The following is a 14,299-nucleotide window of genomic DNA, read 5'->3' as shown; positions in this document are numbered from 1 at the left end:
TAGCCTTTTTCTTTTTCAACCAAATATAGCCACACTTGTTTTTATTAGGAGCAGTTAGAAACCTAATTTTATTTATTTTGAAACGGTTATTCCCCTGAGCTAAGGGAATCAAGGCTTTCATCACTTTCGCCCACCTTGTTTTCATTACTTAAAGGGGGTTGTGTTTACACCTCAAAGACCCTCTATAAACCGGCATGTGGACAGTGCCCGATCAAACCCTCTTCATGCGAGCTTAGTGAACACGCTTTTCTCTGGATTTACGACAATTTGTTGTAACGTGTCGGGTCCTGTTTAAGTCCCTACATTTTAAGGCAAACCGCCAGTTTTGAGCAGAGCATGTCAATTCATTTAAGGAGCTCAATTGCAGTGGTTGACCTGCAGCGTGAAGAGTCAAGATCATGTCTAATATAATAGAGGAGAAGAAAGAGGAAAAGGGCATTTCCCCATATATGGCGGGTTCCTGACTTTCAACTGCATCAACAGGCACAGATTTGATGATTCTCTTAAAGGACTGGAAGAGGGAAATAACTCAAAAGCTTGGAGCCGAGTGAGTGAGTTAATCCACTCTAAGCACAGTCCAAGAAGAAGAAGCCAGTCGTTTCACAAGGCTCACTGTACGATAACAATAACTGTTGTTGTAGGGTAAGAAAGCGGAAACCAGCATAAACAGTCTTTTTTTCAGATTATTGAGCTTGCCATCAGTTTGTTGAATTAGTTCCGAGTGAAGTACAAGCAGTAACAACGCTCGCTGTCGGGGGAGAAAGCGTCGCTGCCAGTGAGGATCGTTGGGGTGACGTCAGGTTCCACGTTGCTGAATCTCACCAAGTCCATCAACATCTGCCTCCAGCTGCTGGTGGTTTAAACACCTCGGTCCAAGCAGCTTTTCTCTGCTTCACAGCACACACAAAACAAACCCAGATCGTGGCTCATGACCAATATTTGTCTTAAAGTAACGTAATAATGAAGATTTTAAGAATAATAAGCACCTGTGCTAGGTTTCACTGGTATATCGAGATAAAAAAAACCTGTGTAATAATACAGAAAAACACTGCCATTGAAAGAATAAATTGCGACTCTATTAGTGCAACATCAACAGGAAGTGAACATCTGCCTTCTTTCACTGTTTGTTTGTCCCCCTCGTCCCACAGCCTAATAGGGGACTCCGTGAGGGAGGGTCCGGAATGGCTCCAGCAAATTTCTCACACAATTACCAAGTCTGTGACGGCTCTATTGTATCCACGCCGGGGCGACGGGAGACAAAAGCGTGCTTGCACCACGGGAAGTGTGCGTTTGTGATGACGAAGCTACAGCGCAGACATGAGAAGGTACTTGTGCACTCTGCACATCAGGTTACCTGTACACAAAGAGTCTCATGGGAGTCAGTGAGTCATTTCAGATGTGCAGCTCTAGTAGTCAAAAAGCAGCACTACATGATCTGAACAGTGTGTCCAAACACTGATTCAGGCCAACTACAGAAATAGACGTACTAAGTTTAAATGTAACAGACCACATCGCGAGCACGATACAACCTAGAAATGTGACCAACGGCTCAAAGTGCATGTTGCATGTACTATTGCATTACATTAGCAACAGCTGATAATGAACCAGTAAAAATGACATGTAATCTGTCCATGAGGTAATAGCTGCCCACTCGCTGGATGACGCCCTGGCTTCATAAAGGCAGCATTTGGCTGCCACGGTGTGTTCAACTAGCAGCACTGCACCCCAGCCAGTCAGAAGGGGAACATCCACCCCTGTGCCTCCTTACCTGATCTAGATCAAACAATAACTGGATCCAGTCAGATTTAGCCTCACATCTACTGCATTGATGTAACATTGCAACTAATGCACACAATTAGAATCATTTTGAGGATGAATTTTGTTCCTATTATAAAATATAATAGGATCTACAGCAGTAAATGAATCCATAAAGGATCCAATTGTTGTGAAACTTTCGGCCTGTAATCTCAGAGGATAGGGAGGCGTTTTCTTCTGTTTAACTTTGCTATTGGCATTACGTAGTGCGTCATGGCGATGTATGTGTTTGAGAGCGGAAGCAGCAGCAGATTCTGTTTTCTCCTAATGTGCCCCAACAGTTAACGTGTTTTATTTGTGTTAACCCCGGTAAGGCATCGCTGAAACATCCAGATATGATCAAATTACCACTGGCAACCAAAAACAAACATTAGAGATGACATATTGCTATGGAACCCAAGAGGATGAATCTGCCAGTCTGACCAAGAGAAAAAAGAACTTATGGAGGTGCGTCAATGGATTATCAATTGAATAAAGAAAAACCAGCCATTTAATTCATTACCTTGAAGAGACGTCACACTAGACCAGTGATTCTCAACTGGTGACCCGTTTTTAATGGGTCGCGGGCCTCTGCATGGGAAAATAAAAATTAGAATTAAAAAAAATCAGAAAAAAATTCCTGTGATTTTATTTTGAATAAATTTGAGAAGTTGAGAATGTTCCTGGATTTGGGTCGCGGCTTGTCATTAAGGGGTGATGGTGGGTCCCGGAGCCAGACCAGCTGAGAACCACTGCACTAGACACTATATGTCACGCGCTTTGAGGTCTTAACTGCTCTTTGTTGGTGTCAATTACATCTTTACAAGTCCCACTCTTGCCAGTGTATCGACAGACGGACAAAGAATAAACTGAATAAGACATAGAAAAAGGTCTCAAGCTGAACGGAAAACAGTACAATATCTGTGTGTGTGGTCCAGGTTTATTGTTTGGTTTTAGAATTAACTCTTTTTTTTTTTTTTTACAAAACGCCATCCATTTTTGACAAGACAAACTTGTGACGAAAGTCATCTGAAAAATTAACAAGACTGATGGTATTCAAACATAGTTCGAATTAAAAAAAAAAAAAAAAAAAGTATAAAAAGACCGCTGCTCTTGCTGCTTTTCCCAAAGCAGATCAAGTGGCAAAATCCTATTGGCTTGCCACCACCACACTGGATGATGGATCGTTGGTGGAGATCCACCAGAATTCAGTCTTTAACAATCCGGTGATTGTGAACCGTTTATGCCTGGATGGTGTTCTTAGCAGTGAAGGCCATGTAGTAGACCAGGATACCCATGAGGGCGGCAACCACCTCAGTAGCCACCCAGGGGCCGTTCCACACACCCTGTGAAGAGATTGGATTTTAAAGCTCACAGGTTCAGACCAAGAGAATTTGACCAAATGTTGACAAATCACAATTTCCAGTTACGCCCGATTCTGGAGGATGAGATGAGCCGCAGGTGAGATTAGGTCTCACATCTCATTGTTCACAACGACAAATAGATGTTTTTTTAAATGTTGCTGCATGTTGCTTATTTGAGCCGTTCAATTATTATAATAATAATTAGGAGAGAAGAGCACTGTAGTTTCCCCAAACATGATTGCTAGGCCCCCCATTTGATAATGGGCCACATCTCTATGTCACGAGAAGAGAATTTGAGTGCAAGAGAACGTTCCTGAAATGTTTTTGTCTATTTTTGCTCCACCTTAGATTAATCAAGATTAGATAAAGCAGCCTTGTTAAAGATGTACCTTTGATAAAAACAAGACTTTGTTTCACTGGTTTGTTATAGAAAACATATACACATTAAATAATTCATACTATAATATACCACATTAATCAGAAAAATATAAACATTCTGCCCCCTCGTGTGGCTAGAAGTCGTTTTGCAGAATGAAATCTAGGGGACCTTGATAAAATCTCCTTCAACCCAACGGTGGGTCCTGAATCCGTCTTTGGGAATCACTGCTGTTGTGGATGCATTTCTTAACCAGCAAGAACATGTTGTATGAAAATATATCAGATTTACAGCTGTAATCGGTCCATTAATGTACAGATTAAGTGTAATCTGTCAATGATGACCCTTTCATATAAATTTAGCACAATTGTTGTAGTGTCTTAAGTTAGTTGAGCTTTGTTTACAACTTATGAAGCAGACAAAAAAGAAAAAAAAACTAACGAGTTAGCAGCAAGTTCAACGTTCATAGTTCTGTTTTGATCTCCAATATATTGTGATGGAAATATCTGTGTGTTTTGATAGTGGTACATTGAGTTTTTAGAGTTGTGTTGCTCTTTAGTATAATAGTACACACAATTTTAATCTCAAAGGCAGTAAGAAACTCACCCTGTGATCAATGTTGACGGAAAAGAGAGGCTCAATGGAATTTACATCTTCATTGTTTCTCTGGGCCTGTAACAAAGGAAGTGTACACATTTCATTTATAATAGACATACTTTACATCCTGAACACAGCAAATGCAGTGGAGCTTACTGGCAGTAAACTATGAGTTTATTAAACTATGCATCAAACACTAACCTTGCGCAGAGCACTGTAGGACTCTTCGTCAAAGAATTTGACCTGATATGTTCCAGAGCTTGCCTGTTTGTGAGGAAGACTCCACGACACCTGAGGGAAGAAAAACACATGTTGACAAAAGCTTCTTAATTAATCTACGTCTTAGTTTGTTCCTTGAGGCTTCCAATGGGATTTTTGAAGTGAAGGGTAAGATGTTCAGGGTGGTCCAATATAAGAATATGGTATCTGAGCCTTAGGTTACCTGCTAAACGCATGGTACCCGTCTGATCAATGTCATGATCTTGTGTAATCTAGTACAAACCAAAATGAACATGAGGTCACTACCATACCTGGTACTTGCCAACGTCCTGGCCTCTGGTCACAGGGAACTGTCTCCCATTTACATCAGCATACAGAGTCACGCTCTGGAGGAGTCAGAAATGACCTTCAGTAATAACGTCAATATCAGCTCACAATGTACGTTACATGGGGGGGGGGGTGGGTGAGTGGGGGAGGGCGAGAGGGGGTGAGTCGGGTACCTGCGCTCCGTTGGCACAGGCGAGGCTGAGCTCCACGATGAAGACCGACTCAGAGGAGATGACGGCGTCAGACGTGGTGTAGGCCGAGGGGGTGATCGCTGGGTCGGTGCACGTCTCTCCTGTCAACACAAAGTGCAGAGGGGGGGGGGGGGGGGTGTTAGCTGAAATCCTGTGACGTTTCGCCAATGAAACATCTCAGCAGAATTAACCTCTCAACGCCAACTAATCCTACATATACGTTCCATCTAATTGAGAAGACACATGGAGATGATTTGGTGATTTGAAAAACCGGCTAACATGACTAGCTAACGCTCGCTAGCATTTAAGGCTAATCCACCACCACAAATGTATTGGGCCGGTCCCCCTCACGGACTCACCGGAGCACGCAGCCACCAGCAGAGCGAGGAAAGCGGCAATACGGATCATCTTGGTGTCTTGAGAGGTTGTCTGGGTACGTTTCGTCTTGTTCCTGAGGTCCAATTGCGGGACTGCACTGAGTCTCTGCCGCTGACTAAAGGGAAGAAGTCCACCTCAGCTTACTGATACGACGCCTCTACGGCTGCGCAGCGGTGACGTGGGCTTTGGAAGCTGCAAAGCAGTCTGGGAAATCACTATGTCGACACGTCATCAGAGTAAAAACATGCGTCCCCTGTCAAACCTCGAAACAGAAGAAAGTATGCTTAAGTTTTCCTGAATTATTATATATATATATATATATATATATATATATATATATATATATATATATATATATATATATATATATATATATATATATATATATATATATATATATATATATGTATATATTACAGCTCGGCGATAAAAAATAAATAATAAAAAAATAGAAATTGAAAACTACATTTACAAATGTTGCACTTCTGCGGTGGAAAATGTCATAGTCCTATTTTTCCATTGAGGTTACATTCAATAAATATTGGAAAGACCTCTACATCATAATGAGAGATGCGTTAGGTTCCGTCAAAAACCGAGGAAAAGACGACCAATATGTTAGCAAGAATTGTTTATTCATAAATATAACCCAAAAAACATTTTCTTTAGACGTTGATCAACGTACGAAACTGCTTTTTGTCTAGTGTGACATATGGCCATTTGCTTTATTTGATAACCCCTTAGTCCAAATCTGTATTATTTTTAAATAAATAAAATACTTGAACAATTCTAATTGTTAATTATGTATAATAAAATACTGTAGCACTGATAGTAAGACATTTGTTGACTAATGACTTAAGTAAGACATTTGTTGACTAATGACTTAACTTTAAGACATTTTTAAATGACAAAGCAGTACAAATATTTTTGGTAAGAGTTTGAATGCAGGTGTGATTAACCATATTAGACTCTCTCACTTTCCCATTTATTTAGGTTTGTGATTTGACTTCATCCATTACCACCAAACGGCTTATGCTAAAATAGCCTCTGCTTATTTTACTTTTAATAAAAATAATCAAGGGTTAGAGTAAAATTATTTTAATAAATCAAAAATATCACTACTGATTAATATTTTGTCTACTCCGTCTTTCTGGTGATTAATTTGACATGTAGGACATAAAGGACAAATCATTCATGGTTTTGCAAGTTACAAATTAAATTTACTAAACTCCTTACAGCTAGAGTATTCACAGTTTGATCGACCAGGAAAGCCCATCTCATGTTCGTAAACACATTTGATTGAAAGTGGTAATCAAATGTAAAAAGACACAGATGCAGACATAAGATCATCTACAACCTAACCACATGCAGCTGTGCACAGACACATTTGTGCATTTCAAGAAATCTACACTTGATTACAGGCAACTGCAGAGTTACACTGTAAGAAACATGAATGTAGAGTTGTGTGTGTGTGTGTGGAGTCACACAGTGGAAATAGGCCCAAACCAATCTCAGGCAGCTCAGAGAAGTGACTATGGATCAATGGTTTTAGTTTTCTAGACATAAATGTGCTGGAAGCGGCTGTCAGAGCACCTCCAGGCAATTTGTTCCAATCACTCTCTTTTCAATTCCCCTACTGCTGCCAGTCTTCTCATTCCAGTGGATCTGCTGCTCCTCTTCACCCGTCCCGCTTCCCCTTCTTCTGGAAAGCCTGGGCAGAGGGAGAGGAGGCGGCGGGGGAGGAGGGATCCTGCTGCGCTTGCAGTGAAAGAAGCTCAATGAAGACAGAGTCCATCTGGCGACAAACCTCCTGTGAGATGTAATGAACAAGGAGATGGAAAAGAATAAACTCTTTGTTCTCGGTGCTTTGTCATGCTCGATCATGTTGGGTATGCATATAAACCACAACATACTGTTGTCATTGAACCTGTGACGATTTGCTGCTTTCTAACAAGACACTTTATAAAAATGGTGTTTGTTATAACAAATCACTTTGTAAATATGATCTAATGCTCTATAGATCAGTTATAGGCTAGTTCTTGATATGTCCCACTTCCCCGTCTGGGAATGGAAAAATCCATTTCATTCATTGCAATTTAGGAGATTACAACATTTCTAAATCTAAACCTATTTTACGAACAATTACCTTTTACAATAAATGTCAAGTAACTACTATAAAATCATGTTTAAACCAGTGACTTTAAATGACAAAACAAGACAGACCTTGTCTACTTTAACGACAATGTCCTCAGAAGATTGAACCCTGTATGGAGAGGAAGAGACCAGAAGACAGAACGTCAATTCCTCACTCAATCACAACGGGTCCGTTGCGATCCCTCCCCTGCTACTCACTCTTTGCGCACGAAGCCTCGCGGCTTGCACTGCGGTCCAAAGGGAATCTGGAGCGTCGGCCGTCCAGCCGCCAACCTGCTCTGGTCAATCGATCCGCTGCTGTTGGCTCGAGGGCGTTCGGTTCTTTTCTGTGTCGACGCCGCAGACGAGCAGGCGCCGCTGTCAGTTGAGGATCCCGTTTCCAACGCTACGGTACATCACATCATGTTATTTCATCCAGAAAGACCATCAAAGCCATAGAGATGATGGGCCATGTAAAACCTACCGTCTTTGCACTCTGCTTCTGCGTCTCCTTCCTCGAGGATCGTCTCACTGTGAAGAATAACATCCTGATGGGAAGATTCCACCAAACATCGTATCAACGTTACGAGGATAAAAAAAAGATATTTTCTCTCACCAGTCGTCCTGTTCCAGTGTCATGCATTTCTCATACACCGGCCCTTGCACCTTGCTCTGGCTGGGGAAGATGCTTTCGTGCTGGACGATGATGCTCTTCACCAGGGCGTTTATCTGAGGCTGTAGAGTGACGACGTCCTCGTCGTGAGCCCCTCTTACCAGGCTGGGCCCGAAGCACACGGCCAGGTTGTAAGGCTGCATCATATTCTCGTCACTGTACTGAGACACACTGAAGGCAGGGAGCAGAGACGCACACATACCATAAGAAAATAAAAAAGTGACAGAAGATTGTAAGTTGAGACGCAACGTGGAAGTTAAAAAAAAAATGTATTTTAGTTTCCCTTTTTCCCCTCAACCCATATTCCAAGTGCATCCTTTTTCTTATATTGTGTGAAAAATACTCACTGGTGAAGGAATGCAAAAAGGTATCTCATGACGACTATGACGGGATCAAGGTAGGAAGAGATGACCATTTTTATCTGAGCTGCTCTCTCTTCCGCGTTCTTAATTTCTAAGAAAACCAGAAGAAAGATAAGCTTGTGGTTTGTGCTTGACACTCACCGGAGGTTTGAACACATGCACCCAGCCACACACACACACACACACTCACGGACATGCTCCAAGAGCAGGCTGGTGCTGTCGATGGGGAAGAGGGGATTCTCCAGACTTCTGAAGTAAAGCTTCAGCACTCCAGCAACGGAGTCCAGTTCATATCTCCGCTGAGCCAGGGGGTCCTCTCCTGCAGGACGACCCCACAGCACACTGCCCCACGTTATTAATGCTCCACGGAGAGAGACATGCTGGTCATGCCCAACACACACAAACATACCTTTCTCAAATGAGTCACGTAGGTGGTTGACCTCCACCTGAGATCCCGGCACTCTAAATATCCCTTCATGGTGGAGACCTGATGATGAGGGATAAGTGCTCAAAAAACATCTTGTAGACGAGTGGACACATTTTACACACACACACCCAAACTTACCGTTAAGGTTGATATAGCAGATACAACTTTCCACAACAATCGGTATCTGTTGTCCTGATGCCTTAATGGAGCAAATTTTGTGAAACTTTCAGTCTAATACTTCACTTGCAACTAATGTGCTAGAAAGAAAAAGGCATTTTGAAAAAGAAAGGCTGACCTGTATGAAGGACAGCATGTCTCCACCAAAAAGTTTGTGGTTGTGCATCAAATTGGCACTTGAGAGATTCTTCTTGAGACGGGTCATCTTTCCATTGTGTCTGCAGAACCAGATGACATAATTGTAAGTTCTGTTATAACAGATGTTCAGTGTTTTTCAAGTATATACATGTATTCTTGGATTAGTTGCAATGACTCTATAGGACCTCTTAAACATGCATAGCTTTCTTTACCTAGGCCGTTGTGCATTTGATGGCTCTGCTAGCAGGAAAAAAAAGAAAAAAAAAAGAGAACCAACCAGTAAGAAATGCTGCAGCTGTAATATTAGGACCTTTTTGGTCAGTCATTGTGAAATGTGAGAAACGCTGGAGTTATACCTTTCTCTAAAGCCACTTTGAGCAAGTCATGTTTCACTTGCAGTTTAGATTCCAGGGAGCTGAGTGTGAGGTGTTCTTTTACTCTCTGTTAAAATAAATCAGTCATTATGCTGTCACCATTTCGTAAAGTTCGTCACCCCAGCAATATAAAATACATGTGGTGGCTGCATCATTAAAACGTCTCAAAGACGGCGAGCTACTCGGTTTTAGAACTTTAAAAACAAACTCACAGCGAGGTAGACTGTTTCTATCTCCTGTGCATTGGCCCTCCGGCGGGGTGCGCTGGGCGCGCTGTCCTGCTGCGATGAGCCACCGGTGATATCCAGGTCATCATCTCCAATACTCTCCAGCAGGGACGACTGGGCCGCCAACATGCCGTTACCAGCCTGTGTGAGAGTAGTAGAAGAGATAACGCGTCAATATTTACATTGGCAATACTGCACACAACTAGACATTCTCATATTCACATTTTCTTTCAATTTTAACACTAGGTGGGGAAAGGGGGGGGGGGGGGGGGAGAAACCACAGGATGTACTATACCTCCTCTGTTTCCGGAGTCACAACATTAAGTCTTGCTTGTATCTGTTTGAATCTGATCTCCAGCTCGCATCGCACCTCACCCTCTGCACACACCTCGGAAACCTGAATGACCCACAAGAGTTTAGCGTCGAACAGCTGGAAAATCCCCTTAACGCGGCCAAACCAAATACAGACCTGGTCTCCATCGTGGGGCTGATAGGGGAAGCGGAGGGGCATGCAGAAGGTGTTATAATGATCCTGCAGCAGCGTGTCCCTGTCGTGGCACTGGTCCAGTCCCGAGACGGTCTCTTGGAGCTGCTGCAGCCCCGTGGTCAGGCTCTCCTGGGTACGCCCCCGACTGGACAGGTAAGCTTGCATCACCCGACTTACAGAGAGGTGGTATCCCACATCTGCACACTTGGAGAAACGATTCAATTCCACCCAACATTAGGTTCACGGTTGTTTAGGGTTGCTTGGCGATCACGATCGAGGTCCTTAAACAGATCACGCACACTCACATCTATGAGAGTAGAGATGTCTTTAAGGTAGTACTTATTCATGGAGGCATTGGCTGCAGCCAAGTTTAGGAGGTAATCGTTTCGGGCCTTGGTGCACTTCAAGTCGATCTCCTGGACTTTACCTTGTCTCTATGGCACACAAACAAATCATCAATAGGGAGATGACAGACTTGTACAGACAGATGTATGCAAACAATACTGCACAAAGTGTTTTTACTTTTTCTATCAACCTCTCCAGCTTCTTAGAAGCACTCTGCTTTTGTTTTTCTTCCTGTTTCTCTGCCTCCTTCAGCTTCCCTTCTGCACTCACGTAGTCCGAGTGGTACTGGAAGTATGTTCGCCAAGCCTGCACACACGCATACAGCGACGATTTCCCTTTTTTTTTTTGCTTAGGGAACACAAAAGGTTTTGGGGGATCGGTTCTCACTTACAGTCTGAAGCTCTGTGGTGACCTTGAGTAGTCCATCTTGCAGTTGACTACAGATGTCTTTACTCTGGTGAAGAGGCAAAATACAGCAAGGAGATGGATCAATGCCAAAGAAAATGCATATGTTTTAGTGGTGGTACTGGTGGTATAGCAGTACCTTCTTGGCAAGGCGCTGTGTGTACTCCAGGCAGTGCGCGAGGGGCTGGATGAGGAAGTTGCTGCAGCGCTCACTCATTGCGCTGCGGTCCTTACTTTCTTGGCGGGTCTGGGAAAGCAGAGCCAGCCACACCTGGGACACAGAGTGACTGCTGGGCTCCTTCCTGAGCAGGGAGGAAAAGTTTGAGGGAAAAAAAAAGAGAAAAAAACAATGCTCCACAACAGCTTCATTGTGTGCCAAGGATTAAAAGGTACCTTTTGATCCTGGACGTGAACCTTTCAGAGAGTTTTTCAAGGGAGCGGGCATACTCGCTTTCAATTTCCCCCCGCCGGCGCAGGTAGTCCGTCAGGTCCTGCAGCTGCTGGCTCTTCTGCTCAAGTTGCACGTCCAAGACCTTCAGCTGGTCTACAAGCTGGCAACGCACCTCTGAGAGGAATGTGAAACGGGCGGGGGGGGGGGGGGGGGGGGGGGGGGAGAGGCGTAAGAACAACAACAACAACAGAAGGCAAAAGATACACGAAGCGCATACGAGAGAATGGGATTCAATCTGATATTCTTGGCGGAAAACTGAATTTAGGCAATTCAGCGGGAATGGGAGCGTTAAAGGGGGGTGTGGATAAGTGATTATTTCACCTTTGATTTGAGTGTCGTAGTCCACCATACCCATCCTCTCCTTTCGCAGTTTCACATGGGAGGTCATTGTTGCTCCCACTGGGTTGAACTCTGGATGAAAAAAAAAAAAGTTAGCAGTATAAAATACTAGCTGCAATGACCCCTTTTCTTAATCCCTGTTGAAGCCATAGCATGAAAGCTATTCTGATGTTCTGCACTGCACAAAGTCTTTTTTAAGAATCAAGGCCTGCCCGGCTGCCTTCCCCAAGCATGCTCCTCTACAAACTGTCGCACTTTAAAGTGCTAAAACACTGCCACCCTAAACAGACTGTGAACTTCCTGCTGCCACTGAAAGAGAGAAGAGCATGTTCATCTTACTGTAACACATCTCTTCAAACGGGTCCCCCGCTGCAAAGCTCATCTGACTGCAGGAAACTAGAAAACCCAATTGGAAAGTGCTGCCTGGTGCACCGGTCACACTGCAGAATTGCACAAGGTGCAAAAATAGCTCTAGCAACATCTCAGCTGCCCTAAAAATAGACTTGAACCACAGTCTGTAGAGATGTTTGTTCTTAAAACAACACAATGGCTTTACTAATGATATGCAAGTTTACTAATGCGGAATCCTAAAGTTGCTTAAAAAAAGGTAAAGAATGGGGGCTGGTTTATACGACAGAACGTATGCCGCAAGCTAAACAATAATCCTTCACTGAAAGACATGCAGTTCAGAAACTTGTCGTCATTTTTGTAATAATATCATATGCCAGAAACTGGATTCATTTAAACACTTGATCATTTAAGGGTTGAGAATAAACCATCTAGCCTGATGACATTTATAATTTATTAGGACGACATTTAATGAATAACAAAAAGGGGAAGATGGTGTTTTTTGCTGAAACATTACTCCTTGCACAGTCATTACACTTTCTTTTCCTACCCGCCTTAACTTCCCCTTTTTTTACGTTTTTTTTGTAGAAGTCAAATGTCACTCATCAGCAGTCTCTTTAGCTGTACTAGATGACTGACCTCATGAAATCAGTTTGTTAAAGCAAACACAAAACTCTTTGACTCATTTTCCCCAGCGTATCACTCTTTTCCATTAGTCCTTTTCATTCTTTCACTGTGCGATCAGCAGTGCATCACCACCTCCTGTCGTCACAAACTGCTGGAATAGTTAATGAAACATATGCTTAACTTGACAGAATCTGGTTCCTCCGTTTCTATTCTCTTGTGTTCCACTCTGGCTTCTCACAAGTTCAAACAGATCAACGGCCCGAGGGCCTTGCCTAATAACACCGCACACTTACTTGGCTTCACAAAAATGTGTTTACCAATACTAAACTAGCAACCAGTCCTGTTCTGCTGAAACGGATCCAGGAATAGAAATCAATAAAAGTTTAATAAAGTTTAATTCATACAAAAGCGTCATACCTGGTGGAGAGGCGTCTTGACGAGTCTCTTTCCCCGGACCAAGACGTCTAAACAACGCCAGTTAACAGCACAGTAAGCGCTCAACTGTTTCACCTCCCCCTCACATTGGACACGGATGGGTGGAGTGGAACTCATCTCTCTCTTTTTTTAATCTCTCTCTCGTTTTCTTTCTCTCTCTCTCTCTCTCTCGCTCGACTTTCGCAACAGTCCTCATTCACATGTTTTACTTTGGGGACTTGTTATGCAAGTGACAATTTAAATTGTGTAAGCGACAACTTTTCAAGTCTCTCTCACGCTGCCCCATGAAGTCGCCAAAGCTGGCTTTTGAGTCCAATCAAACATCAGCTGTTGTCACTTCACGGGGTACCAAGTGAAATCAGCTGCTTTAGTGTTCCGTTGGGGGGAAAAAAAAAAAACCTCTTTAAGACCTCGGAGTATTTTTAGGTCAAGAGTGTATGACTAAAGGTTATGATGAAATATATATGGTGAGCAGGCTAATTGCGGAAACACCTCAGGTCAGTTTAGCAGAAAAGGCTAAAGGATCATGCTCCGATGGCAAAAAAGAAAAACCATTGATTGAACCATAATCATGCAGACTTATTTTGATCAGCAGCAGCATTGTCTCCTCTCTCTCCTTCTGAAAACTATTGACTTCAAGGTGTGATAATGAATTTGTTTTTTGGGGATATACAAAATAAATGAATTGAACGTATAACTATTAACAGTTTTAGACAGATTTGTGCATAATGAAATGTTAACTCAAGAACTTCTCTGTCCCCAGTTTCCTTCCTCTTAACAGTCAGTATGATGTTGGTTCAAAAACAGATGTTGGACAGTACGGAACGGTTTGATCTGCGGAAGTTTATAGAGCTTATCTACTACAGATTGTTTGATTGTACTACGGTTCACTTTAAAGCTTTCGTAAACTCAAGAGCCTTAAAACACCAGTTAGGTTCCCTCAGCGTCCGTTAGCTCAGCTGTAAAGGAGGGTTTGGGTTTAGAAGCCACTAGACTTACACATGGCCTAAGTCTTACTTAGGTCTATTATTATGCAACACAACATTTATCATAATAGCATGCTTTGTTTTCAGAGAAATGCACCAACCCTGGTTAAAACACGTATAGT

General features: G+C 42.8%; 2 protein-coding genes across 5 annotated transcripts; both read right to left on the bottom strand.

Moving 5' to 3' along the window:
- Positions 1 to 2,732: 2,732 nt before the first annotated feature.
- Positions 2,733 to 5,423, bottom strand: ssr4 (signal sequence receptor, delta). The gene is made up of 6 exons (XM_037479724.2): positions 5,228 to 5,423; positions 4,851 to 4,969; positions 4,662 to 4,736; positions 4,333 to 4,422; positions 4,141 to 4,206; positions 2,733 to 3,140 (listed from the first exon to the last, which is right to left on the bottom strand). Exons 1-6 carry the CDS (start codon positions 5,274 to 5,276, stop codon positions 3,036 to 3,038), a joined length of 504 nt encoding a protein of 167 aa, XP_037335621.2. The 5' UTR covers positions 5,277 to 5,423; the 3' UTR covers positions 2,733 to 3,035.
- Positions 5,424 to 5,861: 438 nt separating this feature from the next.
- On the bottom strand, positions 5,862 to 13,437 carry LOC119222814 (rho GTPase-activating protein 4-like). 4 transcript variants are annotated; one of them, XM_037479720.2, is made up of 22 exons: positions 13,174 to 13,437; positions 11,764 to 11,853; positions 11,385 to 11,556; positions 11,131 to 11,293; positions 10,978 to 11,040; positions 10,764 to 10,892; positions 10,547 to 10,675; positions 10,224 to 10,445; positions 10,050 to 10,151; positions 9,740 to 9,895; positions 9,510 to 9,594; positions 9,366 to 9,393; positions 9,134 to 9,233; positions 8,977 to 9,037; positions 8,821 to 8,898; positions 8,602 to 8,730; positions 8,397 to 8,502; positions 7,993 to 8,220; positions 7,861 to 7,907; positions 7,596 to 7,782; positions 7,467 to 7,506; positions 5,862 to 7,053 (listed from the first exon to the last, which is right to left on the bottom strand). In XM_037479720.2, exons 2-22 carry the CDS (start codon positions 11,828 to 11,830, stop codon positions 6,922 to 6,924), a joined length of 2,424 nt encoding a protein of 807 aa, XP_037335617.2. In that variant the 5' UTR covers positions 11,831 to 11,853; positions 13,174 to 13,437; the 3' UTR covers positions 5,862 to 6,921. The 4 variants fall into 4 exon arrangements, with proteins under 4 accessions (XP_037335617.2, XP_062420459.1, XP_062420463.1 ...); XM_062564475.1 differs by lacking the exon at positions 13,174 to 13,437 and adding an exon at positions 12,121 to 12,181; XM_062564479.1 differs by lacking the exon at positions 13,174 to 13,437 and adding an exon at positions 12,121 to 12,180 and having other exon boundaries at positions 9,366 to 9,390.
- Positions 13,438 to 14,299: the final 862 nt, after the last annotated feature.

The sequence above is a fragment of the Pungitius pungitius genome, chromosome 1, assembly GCF_949316345.1.
Source record: "Pungitius pungitius chromosome 1, fPunPun2.1, whole genome shotgun sequence".
Classification (NCBI taxonomy): Eukaryota; Metazoa; Chordata; class Actinopteri; order Perciformes; family Gasterosteidae; genus Pungitius; species Pungitius pungitius.
Note: the sequence above shows the minus strand (reverse complement) of the source record. Positions and strands in the feature narration are given on the sequence as shown.

Excerpts from the sequence above, each read along its gene's own strand:
- LOC119222814 (XM_062564475.1), bottom strand. The coding sequence starts at position 12,163 with ATGAGCTTTGCAGCGGGGGACCCGTTTGAAGAGATGTGTTACA. Across the intron at positions 9,394-9,509 it reads CAAAGTGGCTTTAGAGAAAG|CAGAGCCATCAAATGCACAA; the intron begins GTATAACTCCAG and ends TTTTCCTGCTAG. Across the intron at positions 7,908-7,992 it reads ACACTGGAACAGGACGACTG|TGAGACGATCCTCGAGGAAG; the intron begins GTGAGAGAAAAT and ends TATTCTTCACAG.
- ssr4 (XM_037479724.2), bottom strand. The coding sequence starts at position 5,276 with ATGATCCGTATTGCCGCTTTCCTCGCTCTGCTGGTGGCTGCGTGCTCC. Across the intron at positions 4,737-4,850 it reads CCTGTGCCAACGGAGCGCAG|AGCGTGACTCTGTATGCTGA; the intron begins GTACCCGACTCA and ends TGACTCCTCCAG. Across the intron at positions 4,207-4,332 it reads CCTACAGTGCTCTGCGCAAG|GCCCAGAGAAACAATGAAGA; the intron begins GTTAGTGTTTGA and ends CCTTTGTTACAG.